The sequence below is a fragment of the Hoplias malabaricus genome, chromosome 8 (genome assembly GCF_029633855.1).
Source record: "Hoplias malabaricus isolate fHopMal1 chromosome 8, fHopMal1.hap1, whole genome shotgun sequence".
Classification (NCBI taxonomy): Eukaryota; Metazoa; Chordata; class Actinopteri; order Characiformes; family Erythrinidae; genus Hoplias; species Hoplias malabaricus.
The window spans coordinates 32,759,975-32,785,990 of record NC_089807.1 but is presented as its reverse complement, the minus strand read 5'-3'; the positions used below and the strand labels follow the sequence as shown (position 1 = coordinate 32,785,990).

Below are 26,016 nucleotides of genomic sequence, written 5' to 3'. Positions count from 1 at the left end.
AGCTCTCTGTCTACATCCAGGCACCTGGCAGTGACTAACACATTAACCTAAAAAGCACACAATACAATTTAATCTGGGTTGATATGCTTCTGTTCAGTGTCAAGTGTCAACTGACTTGCAACCATCGTTGTAAACACAGACAAAAATATTTATGTAATACACGAAACATGAATGTCTTCTAAACATTTATTTTCTTACGAGTGTTAAAAACACCTTTATGCACATAAGAAAATGCTATGCTGTTTTTTAGAACAATATATGTAGGCCTTATTCTTAAAATGGCTGCCTCTTAAAGCATGTTTTATTGACTGGATTTGAAAGAAGCCAGGATTATAATGGAAAACGCGCCACACTGTGGTAAAACAGGACATTTTATGAACATTGAATGGTCATAGACAATAGTAGGCAAACAATTTCAAATTCCACATTGAATCTGGAAACAAAATACCACTTTATCAGATTGCTTTGTGTTAGCTGGGCTTATTTATTTATCATAAAATACAAATGTCTCCCCAGTGAAGGCTGTGAATCGATACTCCAGATCTCTCTCCTGTCTCCTTTTTGCAAACTCTAGCTGCAACTGTTTTAAATTACAAACATATAAGGAGAAATATTTCAGATACACATTATCTGACAGAACAAAAGTACATACTACATATTATATTTACTATTTCTTTAATGACAGCAGTAATGCACTTTTTCAGAATTAAAGTAGAAATACGAAAATAATAATTTCTGATGGAGTAGAATGAATTAAGACCATTTTGGACATTCTTTTCTTCAGTCTGATATAGGATTGGCAACAGTTTCTATAAGCCATTACAATGTGAAATATGTGAGCGAATTGCAATTTAACTTTTTTATAAGTCATTTGCAAATACTAAACACTTTTATTTTCAATAGAATCTAAGTACATTTTGCAACTAATTGCCCCTATAGTAACAAAGAACATTTAGAATTTTTCTGATTCCAAAACATCTACTGCAGTTGTCATGGAGGGCAGCAGTACTCTAAAACCAGAATAGAGAACCACTGGCCTTTTACATTCGGTTTGTGATGTGTTTCTTTCTCTCTTTACCTCACTGCATGCATCTGAATCAACCAGACAGCTCATAGAACAGTGTATTTCAGCGTAGGGTCTCACCTTCTCTGTCTCCTGAGCCTCGGCCTCAGGGGGTCCTCTGGGTCTTCTTCGTCTCTCTTGAATCATCTGAACATGATTTCGGATGCGTTGTTCCAGCTCTCGATCACGTGCCACTCTTAGGACATTACAATACAGTAAAGTTGTACACACATTTTACTGACAAATATTTAGATTGCCAGGTTCAATTCTACTTCATGTCCACTAATATAGGGAATGAATGCATTCATTCCTTAAACAGTTTCATTTCCATTCATTTAAATTTCAATTAAGCTCTAAACAAACAAAGTTTAAAGGAACCAATCTGATAAATTAATTAATCAATACAATAATATCTGTAATTCTTATGTCTTACCACTAGTGGTCAGGATAAACCTTTTTTCCTACATCTATCTAATTAAAAAGGCACGTACAGTAGTTGTGAGCAGCATGGCGCAACAGTTAGTAGCCCTGTCACAAGGCTCCAGGGTCTGGTGATTGTGGCTTCAAACCCTGCCTTAGATCACTGTCTGTGAGTGTTGTGTTCTCCCTGTGTCTGCGTGGGTTTACTCCCAGAGTTAAAAACACATGTCGGTAGGTTGAGTGGCTATTCAAAATTGGCCACAGATATGTATGTGTTATTGACTGTGAGTGTCAATGAGGGCGCCTTGTCCAGGGTGTGTACCTGCTTTGCACCCAGTGATTCTTAGTAGCTTCTGGACACATGACCCTAAACAAGATTAAGCAGTTACAGAAAGTGAATGAATGAATTAATTATATAATAATTGCAGACCTGGTATTTTCTGTTTCTTTATGAGCCATAGGTGACATTCTTGACCTCTGTAGGGTATTCAGGGCTTCATTTTGAGACACTGACATGGAATTCTAGACCAACAGTTGGAGACAGAAAAGAATATAATCACTATACTCTTTAATGTACTACAAGACCTAAGCTTAGTATATGACCCACAACTGAAATCATCCATTGAGAAACTGTAACAATTTTTCTGTCTAATTTGGCTGAAAATACTCTGCCAGTTTGATTACAAATAATGTGTGGGTGTTTTAGGCCACATGGTGATTGGCAATGTAAACAACCCCCATGACAGCAGACACTTCAGTATGCACAGACACCTAACAGATATTATGATATAAGCTTACAGAGGTAAAATTGTGTTCATGCAGAAGTCACTGTTGATGCTTAGATATTTGACCAGAACATTACACAAACTCCACTGCAATTGTTCAATTATACTACCGTGGCATAGATGGCAAGCATATAAACAGTATGTGATTTGTCCTTGACATCATTTAGAATAAACAGGCCTGGTAATTATAAAAATAAAACAAAACTGGAAATGGTGGTGGCCTAGAAAACACCCAAAATCTCACTGTACATTGTAGCTCAAGTTTTATTAATGAGACTTAGTGTGGCAAGGGATCGCATGAAAATTTTTGCCTTATTGAGAATTTCATGGAAAAACCAACAAAAAAAAAACATAAGGTATAACTTTTTTCAGTGTGCTCTCAGCCAAATACCTTTCAACAAAGGTCCAGAATCTCTCCCTGAAAATGAACAACACTGTTCCTAATTTCAGAGATTTAAGGAAATAAGTTTATTGCTCTTTTAAATTCATTCCATTCACCACCAGGCAGACAGGGACTTCTTTGGAAGAAAGAGCCATTGATAGCTAGACCTATGTCTGTCTGAGGTCATGAGAGTCTGAGCTTGAAGGACGAGCGCTGTAACATAATTTTTCTCAGAGCCTCACAGTTTGACTGAAAAAAAAAAGTGCACTGCATTTGTTCCCCTCTTTTATTTTATGAAAAGGGGCAAATATGATGCATATTTGGGCAAAGATTGCTGGGTATATTGAAAACATTGATGGAAGGTAACACCATGACATTGAAATTGTGATTATTTATTAATTATTATATAAAGTGACAAATAGTTTTTCAATATACAGTTGATCTTAAATTTGGAGGTGTCATTTCCCATCTGATGTACTTGGATCAAGCCTGCTCTTGTCTAAAATTATATAGATTATAGAGTTATATAGATGAATGTCAAGTTTTTAAACTTTTGGCTAGAAAGCACAATGTGACTTTACCTCTTCTCTTTGCCACTGTCTTGTGTCCTGCTTCTGTTCCAGTATCTTCCTCTCTTGCATGATCCTGGCCTGATTTCTCCACTCCAGCAGCACTTCCTCATCTCTGACATGCACACAGTTCATAGAATTGAGAAGCATGGTATAGCTATTTACACATGTATGTATATTCACATTAAAATAGTATTTATGCTATAATTTGTTTGAGTATTTCAATGCAGTTTTTAAGTTATAAGTCAGTCTAGTATTTCTTTACATAACAAGAAGCAAAATACAGGTGCTAGTCATAAAATTAGAATATCATGAAAAAGTAGATATATTTCAGTAATTCCATTCAAAAAGTGAAACTTGTATATTATACTCATTCATAACACACAGGCTGGTATATTTCAAGTGTTTATTTCTTGTAATTTGATGATTATAACTGACAACTAATGAAAACCTCAAATTCAGTATCTCAGAAAATGAGAATATTGTGAAAAGGTTCAGTATTGAAGACACCTGGTGCCACACTCTAATCAGCTAATTAACTCAAAACACATACAAATGTCTTTTAAATGGTCTCTCAGTCTAGTTCTGTAGGCTACACAATCATGGGGAAGACTGCTGACTTGACAGTTGTCCAAAAGATGACCATTGACACCTTACACAAGCAGGGCAAGACACTAAATGTCATTGCTAAAGAGGCTGGCTGTTCACAGAGCTGTGTCCAAGCACATTAATAGAGAGGTGAAGGGAAGGAAAAGATGTGGTAGAAAAAAAGTGTACAAGCAATAGGGATAACCACACGCTGGAGAGGATTGTGAAACAAAACCCATTCAAAAATGTGGGGGAGACTCACAAAGACTGGACTGCAGCTGGAGTCAGTGCTTCAAGAACCACCACACACAGACGTATGCAAGACATGGGTTTCAGCTGTCGCATTCCTTGTGTCAAGCCACTCTTGTACAAGAGACGGCGTCAGAAGCATCTTGCTTCCAAAAAGTACTGGATTGCTGCTGAGTGGTCCAAAGTTATGTTCTCTGATGAAAGTACATTTTGCATTTCCTGTGGAAAGAGACAGGAGGAGATGAATCCACGTTGCTTGAAGTCCAGTGTAAAGTTTCCACAGTCAGTGATGATTTGGGGTGCCATGTCATCTGCTGGTGTTGATCCACTGTGGTCCAAGGTCAATGCAGCCATCTACCAGGGAGTTTTAGAGCACTTCATGCTTCCTGTTGCTGACCAACTTTTAGGAGATGCAGATTTCATTTTCCAACAGGACTTGGCACCTGCACACAATGCCAAAGCTACCAGTACCTGGTTTAAGGACCATGGTATCCCTGTGCTTAATTGGCCAGCAAACTAGCCTGACCTTAACCCCATAGGAAATCTATGGGGTATTGTGAAAAGGAAGATGCAATATGCCAGACCCAAAATGCAGAGGAGCTGAAGGCCATTATCAGAGCAACCTGGGCGCTCATAACACCTGAGCAGTGACACAGACTGATTGACTGCATGCCACACCGCATTGCTGCAGTGATTCAGGCAAAAGTAGCCCCAACTAAGTATTGCGTGCTGTACATGCTCATACTTTTCATGTTTGTACATTTCAGTTGGCCAGCATTTCTAAAAATCCCCTTTTTTGTATTGGTCTTAAATAATATTCTAGCTTTCTGAGATACTGAATTTGTGGTTTTGTCAGTTATAATAATCAAAATGAAATAACCACTTGAAATATATCTATGTGTCTATGTGTAATGAATGAGCATAATACACATATTTCACTTTTTGAACGAAATTACCGAAATAAATTAACTTTTTCATTATATTCTAATTTGATCACCAGTACCTGTATCATATGCTCCTTCCCTTGCTTGTACCTCTTCACATTTGACATTATACAACCATTCTGTTTGAAGCTGTATCATCAGATTCATCTGTAAGATCAAATCCCTCCCTGCGTCTGTATTATTAGCCAAAAGCTTTGTCTGAATATGCATCAAGGGCTTGAGGTAAATGCCCTAATATACTGCACTCAGCTCTCATTTGTCAGTCATGCCGCTGAGGAAAAGTACTCAGTTCTGCTTAGGTTTTATTGTGTTGTTCTGAATGTTCTTAACAAAGCTAAGAAAACTTCCTTATAGTCCTTATATATCACATAGAAGCTTTCTGTTATAAAGAAGCAAAATCTCCAAACATACTTCCTTCTTTGTTCAAGCAAGGCTTGTTTTTCCTTCGGATTCTTCATGGCTGTTAATCTCCTCTCCTTGGATCTCTTCCTATGCTGAAAATTAGATGAAGGCAACTCTGGGAATAAACCTTGCACCTCTTGTGTCCTATAATATAATCAGTATATAATATTTTGTAACTTCACTTTACTGAATTGAATATTGCTATTCAGTGAATTATTCTCATTCAGTGAATCTGAAGCACAAGTGACAGTTTGGAAAAATGTAAGGTAAATAGAAAATATTAGAATTAAACAACAAACTGGTGGCCACTGACCTCCAGTCAATTCTAATTATGTTAGCATGTTACTAAGATACTTCTTAAATAATTAACCATATATGATTATGTATCATATCTCATAAACATGTTTTAATTTGTTTGATGCAAAACAACCCTAAGCATACACAGCATCGACTGTGTGGAATGTATATACATTTGTTGTTCTGTAAAATGTTAAATATAGCTCATTATAGCCCACAATAGGCCTCCTGTCTGCTGGATTACTTTTCAGTTCATTTCAATTACCTTTTGGTTGACATGGGATGAATTTTAGGAGATCTGTCGCCCCCTGTTGTTCTGAGGCGGTGTGTTGACTGAATTGTAGATGAAATGTAGCCTAAATCTGCCCTCTCCATCTGGATCATTCTCTGCCGGAGCTCTTCGAAGTGCTGAAGCTCGCTGTCATCTACCTCTTCCTCCAGGTCTGTACTGGAACTGAGCACCTCTGCCAACGGTAGCCTGTCCACAGCGGGCATGTCCAAATCTGGAAAAGAGAAGAAATGAAACTTAATATGCAAATGTATGCAGACAAAGAGTGGACACTGGCATGATGTAACCTCTCAGGTCACCAGATAGCTATGCCTGGTCCCAGCCCAACATTTCTGGCCACAGCTAAAGCTTAAGGTGGAAGGCGATGTATTGTAAATTTAAATTTTTTATTACCTCTAGATGTATCAATTGAATTAGAAAGCGGCGTGACATACAGTAATTCACTATGAAAGAGATAGCAGCTTAATGCCTGCCCACTGAGCTTGTCAAGAATCTGCACAGCAGTAAATCAATAATTTTCTATCCAGCTTGAACAGCAATTTCCTTGGATTTCTCTTAGGATTTGGAAACAAACTGTGACCCCAGGTTCTCTCCTCTGTAACATATAATTAGTTTACTGATGTATTCAACACCTGCAAACCTGATTACCATCAGATAACATCATCCTGAAGAGGGGTGGAGGGGGAGTGGCAGGGGTTATCGATCATTTTCATTCAGCTAAAAATATTTCAGGGTTGTGCTGCTCCAAAGCAGAGCCACACGCGCCGTCTCCAAGGGAACAGAAGTCACACCACTGAAGCAGAACCAGGGCAAGGAGCTATTTTTGAGGCAGGCCGTCCTTTTTATGCAAAGCCACAGATGGTAACGGACAACACACACATTTAAACACAAACACGTGCACACACACTTATATACACACACAGGTACGGAGCTATACACCTTCACTTGGCTGGTTCACTGGCAGGGTTCTGTGCACACTCAGGGGCCACTGAGCAATGGCTCTCTGCCGTAGGAACTGCAGGATATGAGCAAGGCCCTGCTGCAGGACATCCTGTGGTGGAAAGGAGACAGGACATCTCCTCAGACTTAGGGCTCTTAGTGTGATCACAGTACCTGCAGGAAAACACAGGAAAAAAACAGACAAAGCTGAATTTTACACAAATGATATTCATCTTACAAGTTTCAAAACTATTCAAAGTGGTTCGCCAATACCTTACTCAGGGAGAAGTCCTGAATCAGGAGGTATGTTCCTGTACAAGGTGAGAATGCCATCTTTCACCCTCACTATTTTTTCTCCCTAATCAATAGTTGTAGACAGTTCCAGCTGATGGCTAGCTAGGACTCCACCAGTCACACAAAATGCCCCAAACCTGGGAAGGTAAACATTTGCTTCTCCTGAGACATACAAAACCAGCCACCGCCCCTTTTTGAACTGCCACAAATGCAACTACATTGGACAGTTTGGCGCCCTGGAGTAGAACAGCAATGATTTACATATGTCCATCAGCCAACAGACAGTTACACCATCCGTTTACTCCCGGCCTCTTACTCAATTGGGACTGACCCAGTGATCAGAGGCATGCTTACCACTGTAATACATGATATTTACTTTTAATTACATGTTTTTATCATTTGGAAACTAAGTACACTAATTGATTGGAGTGTGCCTCCAGAGGTAGGGCTATGATTTAGGAGCAAGGGACGAAATGGGATCACACCCTAAAGCCTTCAGTGGATGCTGCTTTTTTATATTTTCCGTTCTTATAGTGTAATGTTTCAAAATTCTGTAAATTTAATATTCTATGAACTTGACACTTATATATACCTAAAGCCTATTTTTTTTCTTTTTTATATTTCTACAGACCAATAAATTATTTTAAAATTATATCATTATTCAGCCAAGTAGTTGTTTGGGGCGGCAAGAAAGTGAGAGGGCAGCACGGTGGAGCAGCAGGTAGTGTCGCAGTCACACAGCTCCAGGGACCTGGAGGTGGTGGGTTTGATTCCTGCTCCGGGTGACTGTCTGTGAGGAGTTGGTATGTTCTTCCTGTGTCGGCGTGGGTTTCCTCTGGGTGCTCCGATTTCCTCCCACAGTCTAAAAACACACGTTGGTAGGTGGATTGGTGACTTAAATGTGTCCGTAGGGGTGAATGTGTGAGTGTGTGTGTTGCCCTGTGAAGGACTGGCACCCCCTCCAGGGTGTATTCCTGCTTGCGCCCAAGGATTCCAGGTAGGCTCTGGACCCACCGCGACCCTGAATGGGATAAGCAGTTACAGATAATGAATGAATGAAAGTAGTTGTTTGCATTATATGCTGGCCAGCAGGTAGTGTCGCTGTCACACAGCTCCAGGGTCCTGGGGCTGGGGTTGTGGGTTTGCATGGGTTTCCACTGGGTGCTCCGGTTTCCTCCCATGGTTCAGTAACACACGTTGGTAGGTGGATTGGCGACTCAAAAAATGTCCATAGGAGTGAGTGTGTGTCGCCCTGCAAAGGACTGGCGCCCTCTCCAGGGTGTATTCCTGGTAGGCTCCATACCCACCGCGACCCTGAACTAGATATCCGGTTACAGAATATAAACAGTACTGTGCAAAAGTTTTAGGCACCAAAGATTATGAGATTTAAAAAGCTATTTATCTGAGCAAGGGTTTATTTGCTAAAAACAAACAAACAACAAATAACACCCAACATTAGAATAAAACATTATTCCAGTAAGTGTGATATTCTGTGTGTGAATGTGTTGGTTTAAACTTTTTCCAAAACTCTCCTTGTGGCAGTCCGTATTATTTCATTCATTCATTCATTATCTGTAACCTCTTATCCAGTTCAGGGTCACAGTGGGTCCAGAGCCTGCCTGGAATCATTGGGTGCAAGGCAGGAACACAGCCTGGAGGGGGCGCCAGTCCTTCACAGGGCAACGCACACTCACTCACACCTACGGACACTTTTGAGTTGCTAATCCACCTACCAATGTGTGTTTTTGGACTGTGGGAGGAAACCGGAGCACACAGGGAGAACACACCAACTCCTCACAGACAGTCACCCGGAGCGGGAATCAAACCCACAACCTCCAGGTGGGGCTCTGTGACTGCGACGCTACCTGCTGCGCCACCGTGCCACCCTCAAAGATTTAAATATATATATAATTATCTTAGGTGCCTAGGACTTCTGCACAGTACTGTACATGAATTACATGAATATATATAAAAAATTAACCCAGGAGACAAAAGAACAGAGTTTTATACACTATTTATGCGTACATTTTAAAGCAGAATAGTATTATGTGTCCCTAGCACATACCCAGCTCTACTGGAAGTTCCGTAATAGGGTTACCCTCCAACAACAAGGTTTTCAAGCATCTAAAAGAACAAAGTAAAGATGTGATTCATTATGACTAACATGTTAGAAAAAAAAGTGAAATGACATTCAGTGTCTCTCTAATTATTATTAAATTATGTGTGAATGCTACAAAACTGGGAGGATATATCATACCTGTGTTGGCCAATATCAGCAGGAAGACCGGTGAGCTGGTTATTTCTCAGGTCCAGCCAAATTAAATTTGGCAAGCAGCTGAACATATTTTCAGGAAGGCTAGGCATCTTGTTGCCTTCCAGATATAAATTCTGAAAAAGATTTAGTATCATGGCAAAGCAACACATACACAGATATCTGCGGTCTTAATAAAATGTCGGGACTTACTTTAGATCAAAATGGAACAAAGATCAGACAACATTTCTTACCCTGTCTAAATGGCCCTCTACAGAACCTAAGGTTCAGTGCCTGTTCCTTTAAATCCACAATGAGCTTTTGTTTACTCCAAATGCTAGACCCCAGCAGTGAGGAGGACCGGAAACACCAGTGCATTGACTTTTCTGATTCGTTCTCTTTTTTTCTCAGTTAACATTTTCACCATATTTAAATGAGCAGTTCTGTAGCAGAACCAATGGCCTGTGATCCCCTTAGATACCTGTTTTATTAGGTTAAAAAAACATTTGAATATGTTGTTTGTGGGTTAGTTGAAGCTCCATTTCCACAAATTAAAGAATTGTGTGTGTTTTATTTTTGTTTTTGTTTTTGCATTAATTATGTATCTCCATTAAGGTTTCCTGTTCAATGCCAAACATTATCTTGGTACACAGTCACATAGCATTGCTCTTGGTAACAGTAGAATTGCATTCTCTTGAGCATTTAGAACTAACTATCTTTCATTATCACCTGACCTTTAATTCCATCAAATCTTCGCAGAACTGTTACAAGGTCTCATGTAGCTAAAGCTTTTAGACGAGTAGAAGCTGTCAATGCAGCAAAGAAGGGGACGAATTACATGGGGCCATGTTTTCAGAATCAAAGCAGACACCAACAAACCTAGCTGTGGAAACATGAGTATCGAATTAATACGCGTACTCCTGTGACTCTCATTTAATTCAGACATACAGCCTTTTCAAAGCCCTACCTTGAGTTCAGTGCATTTTAAAACGTATTCTGGTATGTCCTTCAGGCTCTGCCTGTTCAGATAAAGGCTGTGGGATGTGACATATTCCCTGGGCAGATGTGAAGTTTCCCCTTGTTGACTCGGAGACTTTGCGCCGGGTGATTTCTCCGCGCTGTCGCCGCAGTCGAGACTCAGGTGGAGGTCAGTCATGTATTCTTCCAGACCTCTCATGGCTGCTTTCACAGTGCTGTCCGTGTCATTAGGACCGTGCAGCGTCGAGGAGCAAACTTAAAGTTTTCAGAATGTATTCCTATCTTTATACAGTGTGCATTTTTTCTAGTTTTATATTCGACATTCGAAGCTGAAATTAAGTCTTGATTTAACTTAATATCTTACAAATCATAACGTTCTCACGCTTCTGGTGCAGAGTTGTGAACGGTTGCCATGGTGAGACTTCAAGGAAACCGAAACAAAAACTATGGCGCGCATCTGCACCCAAAAAGGACTGAGAGGCAAGTTTATTGAGGTTGCTGACGAGAAAAGCGAGCACGAATTGATAAAATATTCACCTTTATCATACGAAGTGACTTTGGAGAAATATATATCCTTCACAAAAAAAAAACTTTTATTCAAATGTGCTATTAGTATAGGCTACGTATTTAAACTAAAACTATACATTCAATGTACTTTTTATGTACTTATCAGTGATATATCAATGGTTGGATTATGCAGGTATACAGTCTATTTATCTCAATCATGTGATAGGGATACAATTATGAAAAGTATACTTATGCCTTTTTGCCTTATACATACATTTTATTTGTGGTGGAATAGCTTAGAGTAAATAGTACATATATTAACAGCCTTCATTTATAATCTATTAAAATTATAAGTGGGATAGAATTATATAATTCAAATATATATATATACTAGCTTACTTTTAGAATAGTTGAACCGTGATAAAAAAATAAAATGCCCCCGCTTTCAACGGTCCACTCGTGAAGTCCACTCGTGAAATTTCCTCATTACTAAATATTCCACAGTCAATTGACAGTGGTATTATAGCAAAGTGGAAATAATTGGGAACGACTGCAACTCAGCCTCAAAGTGGTAGGCCATGAACAATGACAGCAGGGTCAGCGAATGCTGAGGCGCATAGTGCACATATAGTCAATCTCTACAGACCTCTAAAATTCATGTGGGTTTGAGATTAGTTCAAGAGCAGTGCATAGAGAGCTTCATGAAATGGGTTTCCATGGCTGAGCAGCTGCATCCAAGCCTTACATCACCAAGCGCAATGAAAAGTGTCAGATGCAGTTGCGTAAAGCATGCCGCCACTGGACTCTAGAGCAGTATACATTTTGGACTATCAAATTACGCTTGTCCATCTGGCATTCCGATGGATGAGTTTGGGTTTGGTGGTAGCCAGGAGAACGGTAGCGCTACTTGTCTGACTGCATTGTGCCAAGACCTTCTCGTCCAACATCAGTTTCTGACACAAATGCAAATCTGGAAGAATGTGTCTGAAATTCTTTTCACTATCTAGTGAATCTCTATTCACTATTCCCTATATTATTCACTATATAGTTCACTATTATAGGGAACAGAATTTAGGAGGGTAGTGAATGATTTTGGACACTACTTCATATGGGCTTTTTTCCAAACAATGCAGTGGATTATGGGTAATCTGATATCTGTTAATGTACATGGGTTGTACACTGCTCTTTGCAGTGCATTGTGGGATTGTTTGATGGCACTAAAAATGGTCAACTATGCTTTTAGACAATACTACAAAATGGCAGAAACCCAAAATAACACACAGCGTAGGTCTTCTCAGAAGATTTGAAGCTGTAATATCTGCAAAGTGTGAGCTGACATGAAATTAAACCCTATGGATTAAGAACGGGATCACTCAAATTCATATGTGTGCAAAAGCAGAAAAGTGAATAATGTTGGTAATATAGTGTAGTTACATTCCTTAAGTTTACTGTATAAAATTAACTTAGCAAGAGATATAAATAGTATACATTGTATGTACTATTTTATATATGTAATATAGATATATTATGTTTTGCTAGCTATAATTTATTGTTGTTTTCGGTAGTTTGCAGCAGATGAAACCAGAATGAGTAGTATTTGTAAAAGTGTACCAGACTTATTATGATGCAGTCATGCTGTTCTTAGAGTGGACTCGCGGCGGTGCACGAGGAAGATGAAGTAGGTTAAAGTCTCATCACCAGCAGCAGGGGGTGAGAGAGAGAGAGAGAGAGAGAGAGACTACGCGCATCACACGGCGCGAGCTAAGCACGAGCTCTAGAGAGAGAGAGAGAGAGAGAGAGAGAGAGAGAGAGAGAGCGAGCGAGAGAGAGAGAGAGAGAGACGCCCAACGCACCGCCCAGTGCAATTTGTTCCCGTTCAGCCCATCCTCTTTCTTCCCGCAGTCCTTCCCGTGTGTTTTTAACCGCTCGGACAGTAAGTAGTCAAAGCTCGGGAGAGGGCGTGTGATTCTCGACATGCTTGCGCTCGGAGCGTAGCGGCATCAAAGCACAGCGAGTAGCGCACGAGGCGAGGAATGCCATCTGAGCATCAATGTTTCACTGGAGCAAGTGGAAGAAGAGGATGGGCGCCAACAGCTCCTCCAAGAGACCGGTCTTCGACGAGAAAGAGGACGGTGAGTGGAGCCTGAACTCCATCAAACAGACCACACGCAGCTTACTGTACACATGCACCCTGGCTGCTTTACACTGCGCGTGAACTCTTGAAGTTCCTAAGAACAGCGCGTGGCCGTGGGATTCACTTCGTGTTAAATTCAGTTCAGCATAGTTTCCCTAAAGGGAGAGTGTCACCCGTTTGTTTGCAAATCTCAAGTCTGCAGATTTGCCTAGTTAGCTCTTTATGCTGCATTGTTATTGCATTATTGTTGTTTCTCATAAAGCTAATATGTTCCCAGCTCTCCCACTGCAGTGATATTAGTCTGAACTTATTTTCTCATTTCACAAAGCATCCCTTATTAAGATGGAAAAGAGGAAAATAGGTGTGTCCAAATCATATTAAGGTAGCGGTACAAACTAGAGCCTAAAGGATTTGTATGTTCTAGGAACAAGTCATTTAACTTGTGGCCATGATATAACTAAACAATAGGGAGCTTCATGTGTGGCCACCACTTAGTAAGATTATGGAACAATCAAATGCATTCATTCAGTCATTCATTCATGTTCTGCAATTGCTGAACCTCAATGAGCTTACCAAGAAACACGGTGTGCAAGGCAGGACTAGACTCTTGACAGAATGCCAGTTCATCACATGGCATCACACACTCAGTCTAAATAGCCTATTTTAACAGCTAAATGAACTGTAGGTCATATTTTGCCTTAAAATTACAGCTTCAAAATCATTATGATGATTCACTGACCTGCAATAGGGAGAAAAGAGCCTTTATCATTACAAGCCCAGGCGCAGCACTGCAGAAACAGCACTGTGTAACTTCCGGAGGAGGGTAGGTTACCACCCCCCTCCCCTTTAATTTCAGGATAGTGATATAAAAGCAAATTATGCTCTGCAACAGTAGGGGGAGCCCACGAGCTAAAATACCAAATCTTACCCAATGTTTTTTTAAGTTTTGTAGGCCACAACTTAAGAATCCTCTTCCTGTGCCTTACTTTAATTACCATACATCTGTAGCAAGTTATTATTTATTAAGTAAACATATATACAGCAGGGTTGTCATCAGCAGGGCTTCATACAGACATGTGTATGTCATGGTATTACCGCTTAGCCATCTTACTCTTAACTGTCTCATATATAGTCATTAGAACAAACAAAGGTTTGATTCACACTCCTTTTATTAATCATGAGTGGACACATACAGCCTCGCTCTCAGTCTCTGCATACCTGCAAAATTTCTTATGAAGTAAATACATTCTTAGAATTAAATGGCAGTTATTTTGTAAGCATATATAATGGAACTAGAAGCATAGCAGGCAAATGATCTAGCAGCTAATTATTTCATTAAGAGGGATTAGGTAAAGCCACAGAAGCAACAGCACTTTAGGAACATGAAGATTGATGAAGCTGGAAGAGCATATTTGAGCTAGAGGATGGACTCCTTGTGTGTTTAAGCCTAGCTGTCCTGCTGAGCCGTGTCACTTGCAATGTGCAGTATCCATGCATCCAGAGTTAAAATTCATATTTTGTCTCCAAAACCTTGAAAATGAGGTCAGATCGCTTTAGATTTTGGATCATATGACTGCAAGTGGAGAAACATCCAGACAGAAAAATCATGGAGAGAAAAAACTGTAATGACCCATTTAGCTACAGTGTGGACCCTGAGCTTAATACTCTTTCCTGTTATTTAAAAATGTATGTGCCTGTGTACATCAGGAAGGATCATCGTGTACTTACAGTTATGAGTTTTTGAAGCGAGAAACTCTGTCCTCATATAAAAAGAAACATGAAACTGTAGATAGAGTTGAGTGGACTATTTGAGCCAAGACAAATCCTGAAGTCTCAGTGACATTTTGCTCCTTTGTGTACATGTGTTTTGTCAGATTAATGAACTCAGTCTGAATAAGCCTCTTGAAGATCAACATTCTTAAAGTTGGATAAATAAAACTGCTGTTTCTAGCCACTGATTTCTGCACTCCTCACTACCCTAATGAAGCCCGGTCACAGCTACTAATATCAAATACAAAACAATGTTTTTCTTTTTTTACGCCCTCAGAATTACTTTGGTTAATGTCCGTGTTATGACCAAGTCCCATAGAGTGCTGCAAACAGCAAAATGCTAAAACTCTGTACTGGTCCTGAAAGTTGGATAGAAAGACCTGACTTGATGCTCACAGACTAATCCACGAGGTTCTGACTGCAGCAGTATGCAGTGAAAATTGCATAACGGGTGGGTTATAGCCTGCTCTGATGCAAGGCTAAAACTGATTTCACCCCTGCCACATTACGCCCTTCTTTGGCATTCTTTGATGTTGTACAAGCAGAAAAGTGATTACTCTTCATTTTCCATACATGAAAGTAGACAAAACAGAATGCTGTATCGTTTTAGTGGTGGATATATCCCAGCTTTGATGGCTAAAGTGCATGTGTGGGCTTTGGTCATTAGATTAGTGCTGCCTGTGCAGAAAGATAAGTTGCCAGGTTTAATAAGAGCATGTGTTTTTGGCCTTTTGTAGAAGGCATATGTCCGGCATTGTACTATAATAAAACAGTTCTTGGAAACATAGGCCTCCACCACAGGGTGATGTAGTATGGGGCTGTGAAATGGATAATTTCACAGATTGTTTGATTTGGACTGAGAGAACCTTTAGGCCATGGTTTCTAATGCCAGTGAGGTTGTTATCGCTTGTTTACAGATGGAATCTTTCACAGAATCATTATGGACAATTTGCTGAATCATAAACATTTGATGACCTCGCCTTTGCTCTGCAGAAGGACAGCCCATCTGCAGTGGCTTGCTATCTTTTGATGACTGACACTATAAGGTTATGAGGAACATTGGGAGTTTATGTTAGCTTTTTGTTTAGTGCTGCTTTTGTCTTTGCTAAGAGACAGGGGTCCTCAAAACAGTCTTTAGGGCCCGAGGGCTGCTCTGCAGTTTGTGCTAACCTAGCAAGTATTCAGCACGCTTAATGAGTTGGTCTCATGTGGACAGACTTGATCTTGGAGTATGCCCTGAAGAACTTCTTTCAACGTTTCCTTAGTTCATATGGTGGTGGAACACTGTTTGTACCCTGGAACTGTTTTCCCTTGTTTACATTGGCACTTATTAAATGTTCTCTGTACTTGCATCACGCATATATGTGTTCAATTTAAATTTTATGGGGGTCTTATCTGCCACTTTAGCTTTGGCTGAGGATAAGGATGTTTACAGGACTATATAAACCATTACATCATATTTTAAGCTTAGCATTCATAAAGTATTTGAGTGGTTTACAACAAGAACCATTTTATATATAAAATGCCCAGGGAGCAGTTGAGGTTTAGTGCTCAAGGGCACCTCAGTCATTGAGGGAAGAGAACAGTGCTGTTCCTTCACACCCACCAGCCCTAATTTTTCTGCCGGTCATGGGGATGGAACCAGTGACATTCTGCTCCCAAACTCCTCTACCCATAAGGCCATGGCTGCCCCCTGTTACTGTTGCTCTCTAAAGGAACATGTACTTCCATTTTTGTCTGTTACAGGTGCCACCAGACCCTAAATGCTCAGCGCCTTCTTCAGTCAGAATGAATAGGAACACTGTTTCCTGTAGCATTGTCAGGTAGCATTGATCAATTAGGATCTGGTCAAGCCTGTAATGATCAACAAAATTTAGAAATTTCTGTGATGATAACTGTTGAGCCACAAGAGATATTGCACATCTGATTGTGGCAATCAATTTCTGTGACAATTCTGGTCTTTCTGCCATGCTACATGACCACCTCATTGATCCAATATAACAGCTTTAAAGATGGCGGCCATGTTCCGGACATAGCCTAAAAAAGAGGACCCCTCACACATTACACGTTGGGGTATTCAGATATATGATTCTCCCTTTCGTTTCTTAAATAAAAGGGTGTCCTGCGAATCTTGACTCATATATCTAGCCTCTCAGTATGTGGTCATTTGGAGGATAAGATAGTAGAATGGGTTAGGTGAGAACCCACAAGTAGTTGTTTTAAATGTCCTTTAGTCCTACTATCAATTTCATTGCATTCTTTCTCTCTGTCTTTCCACCTTCTGGGTGCAGCTGTCATCTTTTGCGAAGCGTCTTTGCTGAGTCCACATGGCATGGATAGTGTCCCAAATAGAGGTGTGTGAGAAACATCCAGCATATGGCAGCATAAATTTCAGTATTATATAGTCAGCTGAACATTTTTCAGAGAGTGGGCAATTTCTCTTGTAATGACACATTTAGGTTCAGGGTAAGGGAGGGTGAGAGAGAGAGAGAGAGAGAGAGAGAGAGAGAGAGAGAGAGAGAGAATATTTTCCCACAATGTAGGCTATAAGTGACAAGACCTAATATTTCTTAAATAAGACTGTGAATATTAAAGTCATCTCACAGGCTCAATAGCATATTCTCGCTGCTGGGACAAAACCTTGTATCTACATTTAAATTTTTCTCTTGACATATTTATACAAAAATGAATAATTAAAAATAAAAGCTGCTCTTTAAATTTTGTTAATATTTTACAATGAAAAAACAAACAAAATTCAGAAAAACAAACATGCCATTTTTACCTATATAAACGTAGGAACATTTTCTCTAAAGGTGTGATTTTGTTCCAAAATCAACTATATATTATCATTTTGTATATTATCATTTTGACACTCAAGGAAGTGTCAAAAACATTGTACTACATCCTTATGAATTGGTCTCTCTCTCTCTCTCCCCTCCATATTAACTTTAAGACTTAATTAAATTTCTGAATTAGAGTCTTTGTCTCACTTCATCCCCTTGTTAGATCATTTTTCACACACACATTCACAGAAGGGAAGGAGAGTGTGTGTGTGTGTGAGAGAGAGAGTGCTATCTTTCTCAGTGGGTTGTTTAGCCCTCTCCTCTCAAGTCCATGCTGTGCTGCTCTCTTTCTGTCAGCCTCTGTTGAGCACACACTGCTCTCAGACTGAAAAATACATTATGCAAACCAACATCATTCAAATGAAAAATAAACTGTCAAAAAGAGTGAATTCATATTTATTATATATTGTCGCTGTCCAGTTAAAAAATAGTAACTTTACAGGAAAAAACCTTCTTAACTCTCAATGAATGTCAATGTAAAAATATTTTACCCCCAGTAATTTTGGGGTATTTCTATTAGACCATTCATAATGACATTTTTACAGCTTAATGCATTGAATGCAATAAAAATGGGAAAATGTATTTAATTCATAATTCATTCATTCATATTCATTAATTTATTATGTGTAACCTCTTATACAGTTAAGGGTCGTTTTGAGTCCGGAGCCTACCAGGAATCACTGGCTGCAAGGCGGGAACACACCCTGGAAGTGGCCCCAGTCCTTCACAGTGCGGCACGCACTCACACATTCACTTACACCTATAGACAATACACGATAGCCAATCCACCTACAAACGTGTGTTTTGGACCATGGGAGGTCCAAAAATTATTGGAGCGATATGATATGGCACAGCCCTACAATCCACCTACATTTTCGCTTTATACATGACTTGAGCTGCTCAGCACCCTGTGTTTAACACATGCTGATTCTTATCTTGATGAGCCATAGGACACAGATCTGTTATACAGGGAGGCCAGTCAAACTTACACATTCTGTGTTCAAGAAGGTGTACTGTTGTATCATGTGGAGAATTAGGCCTTGTATTGTCTTACTGAGACAACCACAGACATGCTAAGAAAAGTAATCACCTTGATGGCTGATTAGGTCTCTCCTAATATAGGCCTCCACATTGCACAAAAATAAGTTACCCATGCCATGGGCACTGATGCAGACCTTGACAGAGGTTAGTTTTTTCCCCTTTCACTTATAACAATCTGGGTGGTCACATTTTTCTTTGGCACAGGGAATAAGTCAAATATTTTCCTGAAAAACAAGCTAAAATGTAGACTCATCTGACCACAGCACACATTTCTATTGCCGTTCCTATCAATTGAGACAAGCAAGATTACAATGAATTGGCTTCATAAAGTTGACATATTGCTTTCTCCTTGCATAACTGAGTTTTAGGTTGCATTTCATGATGCAGAGGCAGTTAGACAATCAAAAATGGATTTATTAACGTGTTTAAAATTACCTTTTGTATGAACTTTTATTCAGGAACCACCAGGATCTTAACATACTATTTTGTGTGTTATTTGGTTAAGAATTATGTAAAGCATGGGTTTGTCTGAATAATATTAATTTGTGTTAACATATAATCTTTTATATTACATCTTAATAAATCTCTCTCTCAGATGTAATCAACTCACTCTAGGCTATCCTGAAACAAAACGTGAGAGACTCATATGTAAAAAGATTTCATTAGTAATATTGTTTGATAATAATTGCAAAAGAATGATTCAGAAATCTTGGATACTCAGTTAACAGAAATAGTCAAGGATTAATTCTGTTGTTCCTTTGTCTTGTCAAATGTCATAAATTATATGTGATGTCTCCATGGAGCTAGTCTAAAAGAACATCCAATCAAAATTAAGAGATTTACTTTCCTCAATCCCTGATGACCAATCAGGCCTTCAAGGCGGAGTTCCTTAAACCTGGTTTAAAAACCCGTGGCGCAGTTTTTCAGTCAGTTTTTCACTCATGAAGTTTCAGGCAGTCAAGAGAAAAACAGAGAAGAGAAAAACAGGACAGAAAAGCAAGAGAACAGAAATGGGAAAATAGGACCAAGACAAGTTTCCCTTGGAAAACTTGGACTCACATATTGGAAGTTCAGCACAGCATAAATGAAGTGGTAGAGGAGAATCTACTTCAATTAAGTTTAGAGCCATTGCCTCAAGGCAATAGAAAATTGCAGCCAAAGATTTATTTTTATTTCTATTAGAAAATTTAGAAAGCTATAGTTCAATCCAGCAAAGCTCGACGCCACATCCAGAACATGAAAGAGACCTCCGGCCTCTGAACCCTCAAAGCGTTGGGGCAAGAGCTTCAGGATTGTGATGGAGAAGGCCACATGCACCCTCAGAATGATCACCTTCTTGAGGAGGTGCCTCTGAGCAAAGACCCAGGAGAGCCATGCAAGGACGTGGCTCTCCCAAGTAAATAGATCAGCGATGGAAAAGGCTGTGTCTCTGACCAAAAGCCCAATGGCCAATGATCCTCTGACTAAGAGGAATGGTAACTGCTGCAGTGCTACAAGGCCAGTGTCTGCGAGAAGCTTCAGAAAGCCCAGTGTCTTTGAAATCTTCTGTTGACATTGTCTCCACGCCGCTCAAAAGACATGTAAGGTCACTGGTTAAATTCTTTCATAGCTCAGGAGATTGGTGCTAAATGCTTTGCTGGGATAAATTATAGTCCTTTTAGAATTAAGGGTAGTTATCATAGAGAAATTCCCTCATATATTAATCTTCCTCCTCCCTCATGTGTCACTGCAGTCCAATTAATTATGTTAATATATAATCAATATTCATTATTTGATATTACATTTATTAAACCAGTTGTGTGATAAAACCAGTCCTTGGATATTTGTTTGTGTGTGCACCTTTTTTGTATGGAATCATTTATTTCTGGTCAGATTAAATTTCTGAGCCAATGAAATCTTCAGCAGGTCAATAAGTTTGATAATTAATTAATAATAATTCATTCTATTCACTTAAAATGGAATGTTTCAAAAAAGTGTAACCTTAATATTCTGAAAACACTGATTCACTGATTTTCTCTAAGTGCTTTATCCAGTTCAGGGTCATGGTGGGCCAGAATCCTTTAGACACAGGGCAGTAACACATCCTGGATAGGGAGTGAATAGCCAATCCACCTACCACCATATAGGCTGCTTTGGCAAGGAGTCAGACTCACAAATTACTGTACTTCATTCTGAGCCAGTGCATTTGCCCATAGCATGAGAGCTTTAGAAAATGACTACTTTTTGTTCTTAATGAAGCTAGACAACAGCAGTTGTGTCAGGGACCTTATTTTTTAGTTGTAGATGACCACCTTCACTGGACAAATCTCTTAATGGCTCCACGGCGTCTCTGTACTGTAAGAAAGTGTATACTAGAAGCTTTAGTACACTCCATAATATATTTATAGCATGCTACATGAGGTGAATCAAAATCATATGGCCAGAAGTATCAGAAGTGGCCAGAAGTATGGCCAGAATCCATCTATTCTTAAATCAGTGGTATTAATAAAGGTATTAATAATTCACACTAATTTACTAAAATAGAGTTACAGCTTCAGCCACAACAGCCATACTGAGGTCAGGTATGGACATTGGATTATTAGTTGTGGCTCACAAATATTTCTCCAGCTCATCCCAGTGGTACTGGATCATTCTCCACCTTTCTGAAAATTGCACCAGTGCTAGAGGGCTTTAAACACAATCAGCTCTCACTTGGAACTGGGTTTGGTAACTTTTAGCCCATATGTGTAGTCCACTCCCTTCGAGGCAGAGCAAACATAATTGGTTACCAGCAAAAGGGCGGGGATAAATGTGACTAGTTAAAATGGATTGTGCAGAGATTTTCAAATACAGAGCCATAAACCAGTAAGGCTCTGTCTAGACCCTCAGGTTTGCCTGCTGATATTTAAAAAAATCTGAAAGGAGGGCTAAAGTGCACATATGCATACATTTTATGACCATACATATAGTCTAATTGAAGCTGAAAAATAACTTCATATTCATTGCTTCATGTCAATTACTTGCAAACTGCACTGCATGCATTAAATGGGGGAGGGAAATATGTGGCACATGCTGCTGAAGCTTTTTAATGGATACATTTTTCATGCATCACTGAAATGAATTAGTTAGAGTGTTGATTCAAATTCTTTTCAATGAATGCATTCAGCTAGTTGGATTATGGTGTGTGACTACTGCTTCATCACATTCCCTGTGTTTTGAACAACCTTTTTGAAGGGAATTCAGTAGTCAGTATTTCAGTATAAATACTGCCAGTTTACCATGTTTATTAAAACCGGAGTAGGTATTTAAAAAAAAAAAACAGATTTGATTTGTAATATATCCTGAAATACTACAAATAGATAGCAGTCAGTACATTAAATGGTCTGATGACACAAATTATATATATATATATATATATATATATATATATATATATATATATATATGTAATTTTTTTTTTCTATTTAAGTCACATAACTGTAAGACATTTGTCCAATTGTTTCATTCGGACCAAAAAAATGATTGGATGGATTACATGTCTGTTATCACCCTGCCATTGAGGCTCACACCTGAAGAGACACACAGACGGAGAAAAGAAGGACAGAGTGAGAAAGATTTCAAACAAACAAGAGGCTGGATTAAGCCAGGGGACAACCCTGAGTGATTTTCAGTGTAGCTATTGCGTGTTGTGTTTTTCCTTTTTTTTTTTTACCTGTGAATAACACATGAGGTAGGTGGACGATGCTGGATAGTCAGGCATTGTGCTAATCTCTGCGTGTGATTTATCAAGCCACATGCATGTTCATGATTTATTTATATAAACAAATTTTTCTCTACTATATTCTTTGACATTTCTATTCACTAATTTTGCGGTTTTTCACTGGCTGGTACCTACACTACATTAAGTATTGTTCATTGTTATTGTTTTTGGTACTGAACACAACTTATCCATGCATCAGTTCAGACAGATCAGTAGAGGTTTTCATTCCTTGTTGCATCATCCATTTCTCAGTGGATTCTTTATCTTTATCTAGATACTAAAAATTGTTCCGGTTCCAGGTCTTAGATACCATATTTGCCTAATTGAAAAGCCAAAAAGCCACAAATTTTTAAACTGCTGCTAACAGCTTATCACTGGACAGCTCTCCAAACTTAGAGAAGAACACTTATTGCCCAACTCTGTTATCTTAAGTCACACATGCACCCCAGAGCTTTTCTAGACTTTACCCGGAGTTATGTGTGAACTCAAATGTCTGTAACATTTACCCCGGACATTACACAGACTTTAATCCTGCTAGCCCCCTTGAACAGCATCTGAATGCGTCTCCTTCATGTACTTAACATGCACTGTCCCATGCCTAAAGCACACACAACATTTTCAGCTGTGAGAACACATCTGACACAAATCATCTCCTGCTGGTGGCATCATATGTGAATTTGATTTTTTTGTGAGTTTTTCTAGAGTGCATATGTAAAAATGGCTTTAGACAATAGACAGCTGATTTGGCTAGCAATTTGCTGAGTGATGGAGAAGAAGGAGGGCCACGGCTGAGGTATCATTGGAGATCTCTAGATGGCAACAGCAAGCAATAACGGGTCTGCAAGTTAAAAACTTCTATCTATATCTCTCTCTGCTGGCCCAAATTTATTTGTTTTTTTAACATACATTTTTTCTGTTACCCTTTTCTCCATCTGTTTTCTTCTCTGCCTGCTGTTAATCACCTCACTGCATACACATTAATATTTTTCATCAGTACACTTAGCATGATGACAGTCCTCATTTGCCTTCAGTGGCTGATGAGAGAGCTGGTGGAATAAGTGTAATTACCATGGTTTAATTGCCTGCACTTCAGAGACACTGATTGAGGAGCCTTATGATCTGCAGCTGCGATGACTCTGTTGCCTGCTCACACTCTTGTCTGTGCAGACAAACATGTTTATTGGTTATTCAGAGCTGTATGGGGTCATGGTACTGTGGGACTGCTCCTGAACAACTGCATTATTCAGACCAGCATGGACTTTTCACCCCTTGTTTCACACTGGAAATAGCCTGCTGTTTTATGTTCTCATGTCATGCCACGTGACAGGAGAGTCTCCCTTGCCCCCTCTCTTGATTGGTTTCTTGGTGTTGCGAAGAGATCAGAAAGTCATGTTTATCATTTCATGTAACTGTGTTCACATTTTTAGGCAGAAAGGAGATTAGTACTTCAACACTAACTTCCATTCCTCCCTTTCATATACCTTACATATAATATTTCTTAGTAGTTTCTGAATTATTCACAGTAAGTGCCTAATTATAGAGCTTTGGATTGGATGATAAGATAATTTATGTAACACTCGATCCCAGAGGAAATTGCAGATCAAAAGTAATAATGGAACTAGAAAATCGATAAGGAATATAACATCAGCCTTGTCTAGTGACACATTTAACACTAGAAGCCCTGAGAGCTGGTGTTTATAAGAGCGCTGTGACTGAATTTACTCCAAGCACTGTGTTGGTGTTTGTGTGGCATGGAAGTCACAGCGGTCAAACCAGCGGCTCTCTGTGCTTCATATCAGTTGATCCAATAAGTGTGATGCTTCTAGTGTTAAGATGGATGTGAAAATTCAGTTATGAAGCTGGCAAATAAGCTAAATTTTTAGTTTCTACACTGGTACAAACAGCAGCGGCTTCGTTTGCTTATATCTTCACCATTGCCTCCATCTCCTGGGTTTTCTCTCCATCTGAAGTGGAAACATTTACTCCTCTAGCCACATCACTGCAGCATTTAATTTACTAAGTAGTTCTAAGAAACCCAAGTGAATTTGGACTCTCCAATGTCCCTTGCTTAGTGACAAATAAACTCACTGCATTCTGGTTCACATTTAGCTCATGTAGTAAGTGCCAATGATTACTATCAATTGCAAGTGCATTGTGGGAGATTGTAGTGCCTTCAGAAGTACGCTTAAATACTCTATTCTCAAATTGTACTACTTTTTCTTTAATATCTTAATATAAAATGAAAAAAAAAATTAAAAAATAGTTGTCATACTAAACAAAACCTATGCCATGAAGTTTGAAGGTTCTATGTTTTGATATCAATAAACTTGATATCAATAGAGCACAATGCAAGTACTGAAATAATAAGAAAGTAGTTTTTATAGAAAAGTATTTAAACGTATTAGTAATTTGAATTTTTAGTAACTAAATTTAGTATTGGCCACAATGTGTTCATGTCAGTCTGGCCCTTGTTTCTGTTTTATTTAACAAGGTGTAATACCAAAATACCAAAGATATAGCCAAAAATTTGTAAAGACCTTCTCACTCTGTGGTTTTTCTTCCATAACCAAATGTGTTGATAGAGGGTTTTTCCTCTTGACCTCACTCTTAACACTGGCTTTAGCACATTTATAACAGTTAAATATCATAACTCAGCATGATGTTAGATCAGCTCAGAAAGTAAAGGCTTGTCAGGTTGTCGGGTCTTGGGGCTGGACACTCCCCCGGGTAGCCGAGGAAGAATGTAAACACAATGAATAAATAATGCACTGCTGCTGTTGCTACTGCTGGTCAGTGGCTCAGCAGTGGTCTACTAGATATGGGGTACATGGGCTACTGTCACATTGTTTTTAACAGGACTGGACATTGATTACACAGGCCAAATGAAATACAGAATCTGACTATGGTAGCGAGTTAAAGTGTTGATTTCAAACTTGCACATATTTTTTCCCACTCCAATATAGTCAGTCAGTTAATAATTTAAGTAAGTAATGAAAGCCTTATACAAGCATTGAACCCAAGTGATTACATCTGTTAAATTGTTTAATAATAACGACACTCCATGGCTCATTTATCTGTTTTTTTGCAGTAAAGTCTAATACAGTATATCAATACAATAAAATATTAGTCAATATTGAACTTTAGACAGCAGTTCAGAACTGTACTACTCTCTTCACTGTTAGAATTGAGTGATGTTGTAAATTTGTGCCTGTGTATGTGAGATGGGGGAAGGGTTTCTTTTTTGGCAAATGTATATGAACTTCTAGTTTATTTTGCATGGAACATTTCATGGATTTCTTACTCGTACTTACTTAACTTTTTTTCCTCACCTTCTTCTTTGTTCAGATCCAATTTTTTTCTACAGCACAGATGGAGGAAGACATTTGAAATACAGCCTATATATAAACAGAAAAAATGATGATAAAAACAGTCCTGGCAGACGTCGCAGTAATCTACAGTTCAATACATTTTTAGCTTAAAACACTTGTTAGTTTTTGCTTAAATCTACACTATGTACAAAAATTCCATTGCT

The 26,016-nt window shown here is 39.0% G+C and overlaps 2 protein-coding genes across 3 annotated transcripts in view; one reads left to right on the top strand and one right to left on the bottom strand.

Moving 5' to 3' along the window:
- Nucleotides 1–363: 363 nt before the first annotated feature.
- Nucleotides 364–10,844, bottom strand: LOC136706087 (leucine-rich repeat-containing protein 27-like). The gene is made up of 10 exons (XM_066680012.1): nucleotides 10,440–10,844; nucleotides 9,479–9,609; nucleotides 9,287–9,345; nucleotides 6,928–7,101; nucleotides 5,965–6,202; nucleotides 5,412–5,546; nucleotides 3,232–3,334; nucleotides 1,914–2,005; nucleotides 1,145–1,259; nucleotides 364–580 (listed from the first exon to the last, which is right to left on the bottom strand). Exons 1-10 carry the CDS (start codon nucleotides 10,647–10,649, stop codon nucleotides 485–487), a joined length of 1,353 nt encoding a protein of 450 aa, XP_066536109.1. The 5' UTR covers nucleotides 10,650–10,844; the 3' UTR covers nucleotides 364–484.
- Nucleotides 10,845–12,788: 1,944 nt separating this feature from the next.
- The window catches only part of LOC136705422 (serine/threonine-protein kinase 32C-like), a 165,236-nt gene continuing 152,008 nt past the window's right edge, over nucleotides 12,789–26,016 (top strand). For both annotated transcript variants that reach the window (XM_066678984.1, XM_066678983.1), the window contains exon 1: nucleotides 12,789–13,089. In XM_066678984.1, the coding sequence (XP_066535081.1) occupies nucleotides 12,991–13,089 (99 nt within the window). In that variant the 5' untranslated portion in view covers nucleotides 12,789–12,990. The remainder of the gene's footprint in view (nucleotides 13,090–26,016) is intronic.

Bases quoted from the DNA above. Each gene is read 5' to 3' on its own strand.
- LOC136706087 (XM_066680012.1), bottom strand. From the start codon at position 10,649: ATGAGAGGTCTGGAAGAATACATGACTGACCTCCACCTGAGTCTCGAC. The intron at 6,203-6,927 runs GTGTATAGCTCC...TCTCTTTTCCAG, and splicing joins AGTGAACCAGCCAAGTGAAG to ATTTGGACATGCCCGCTGTG. The intron at 1,260-1,913 runs GTCTGCAATTAT...TAATGTCCTAAG, and splicing joins AAAGAAACAGAAAATACCAG to AGTGGCACGTGATCGAGAGC.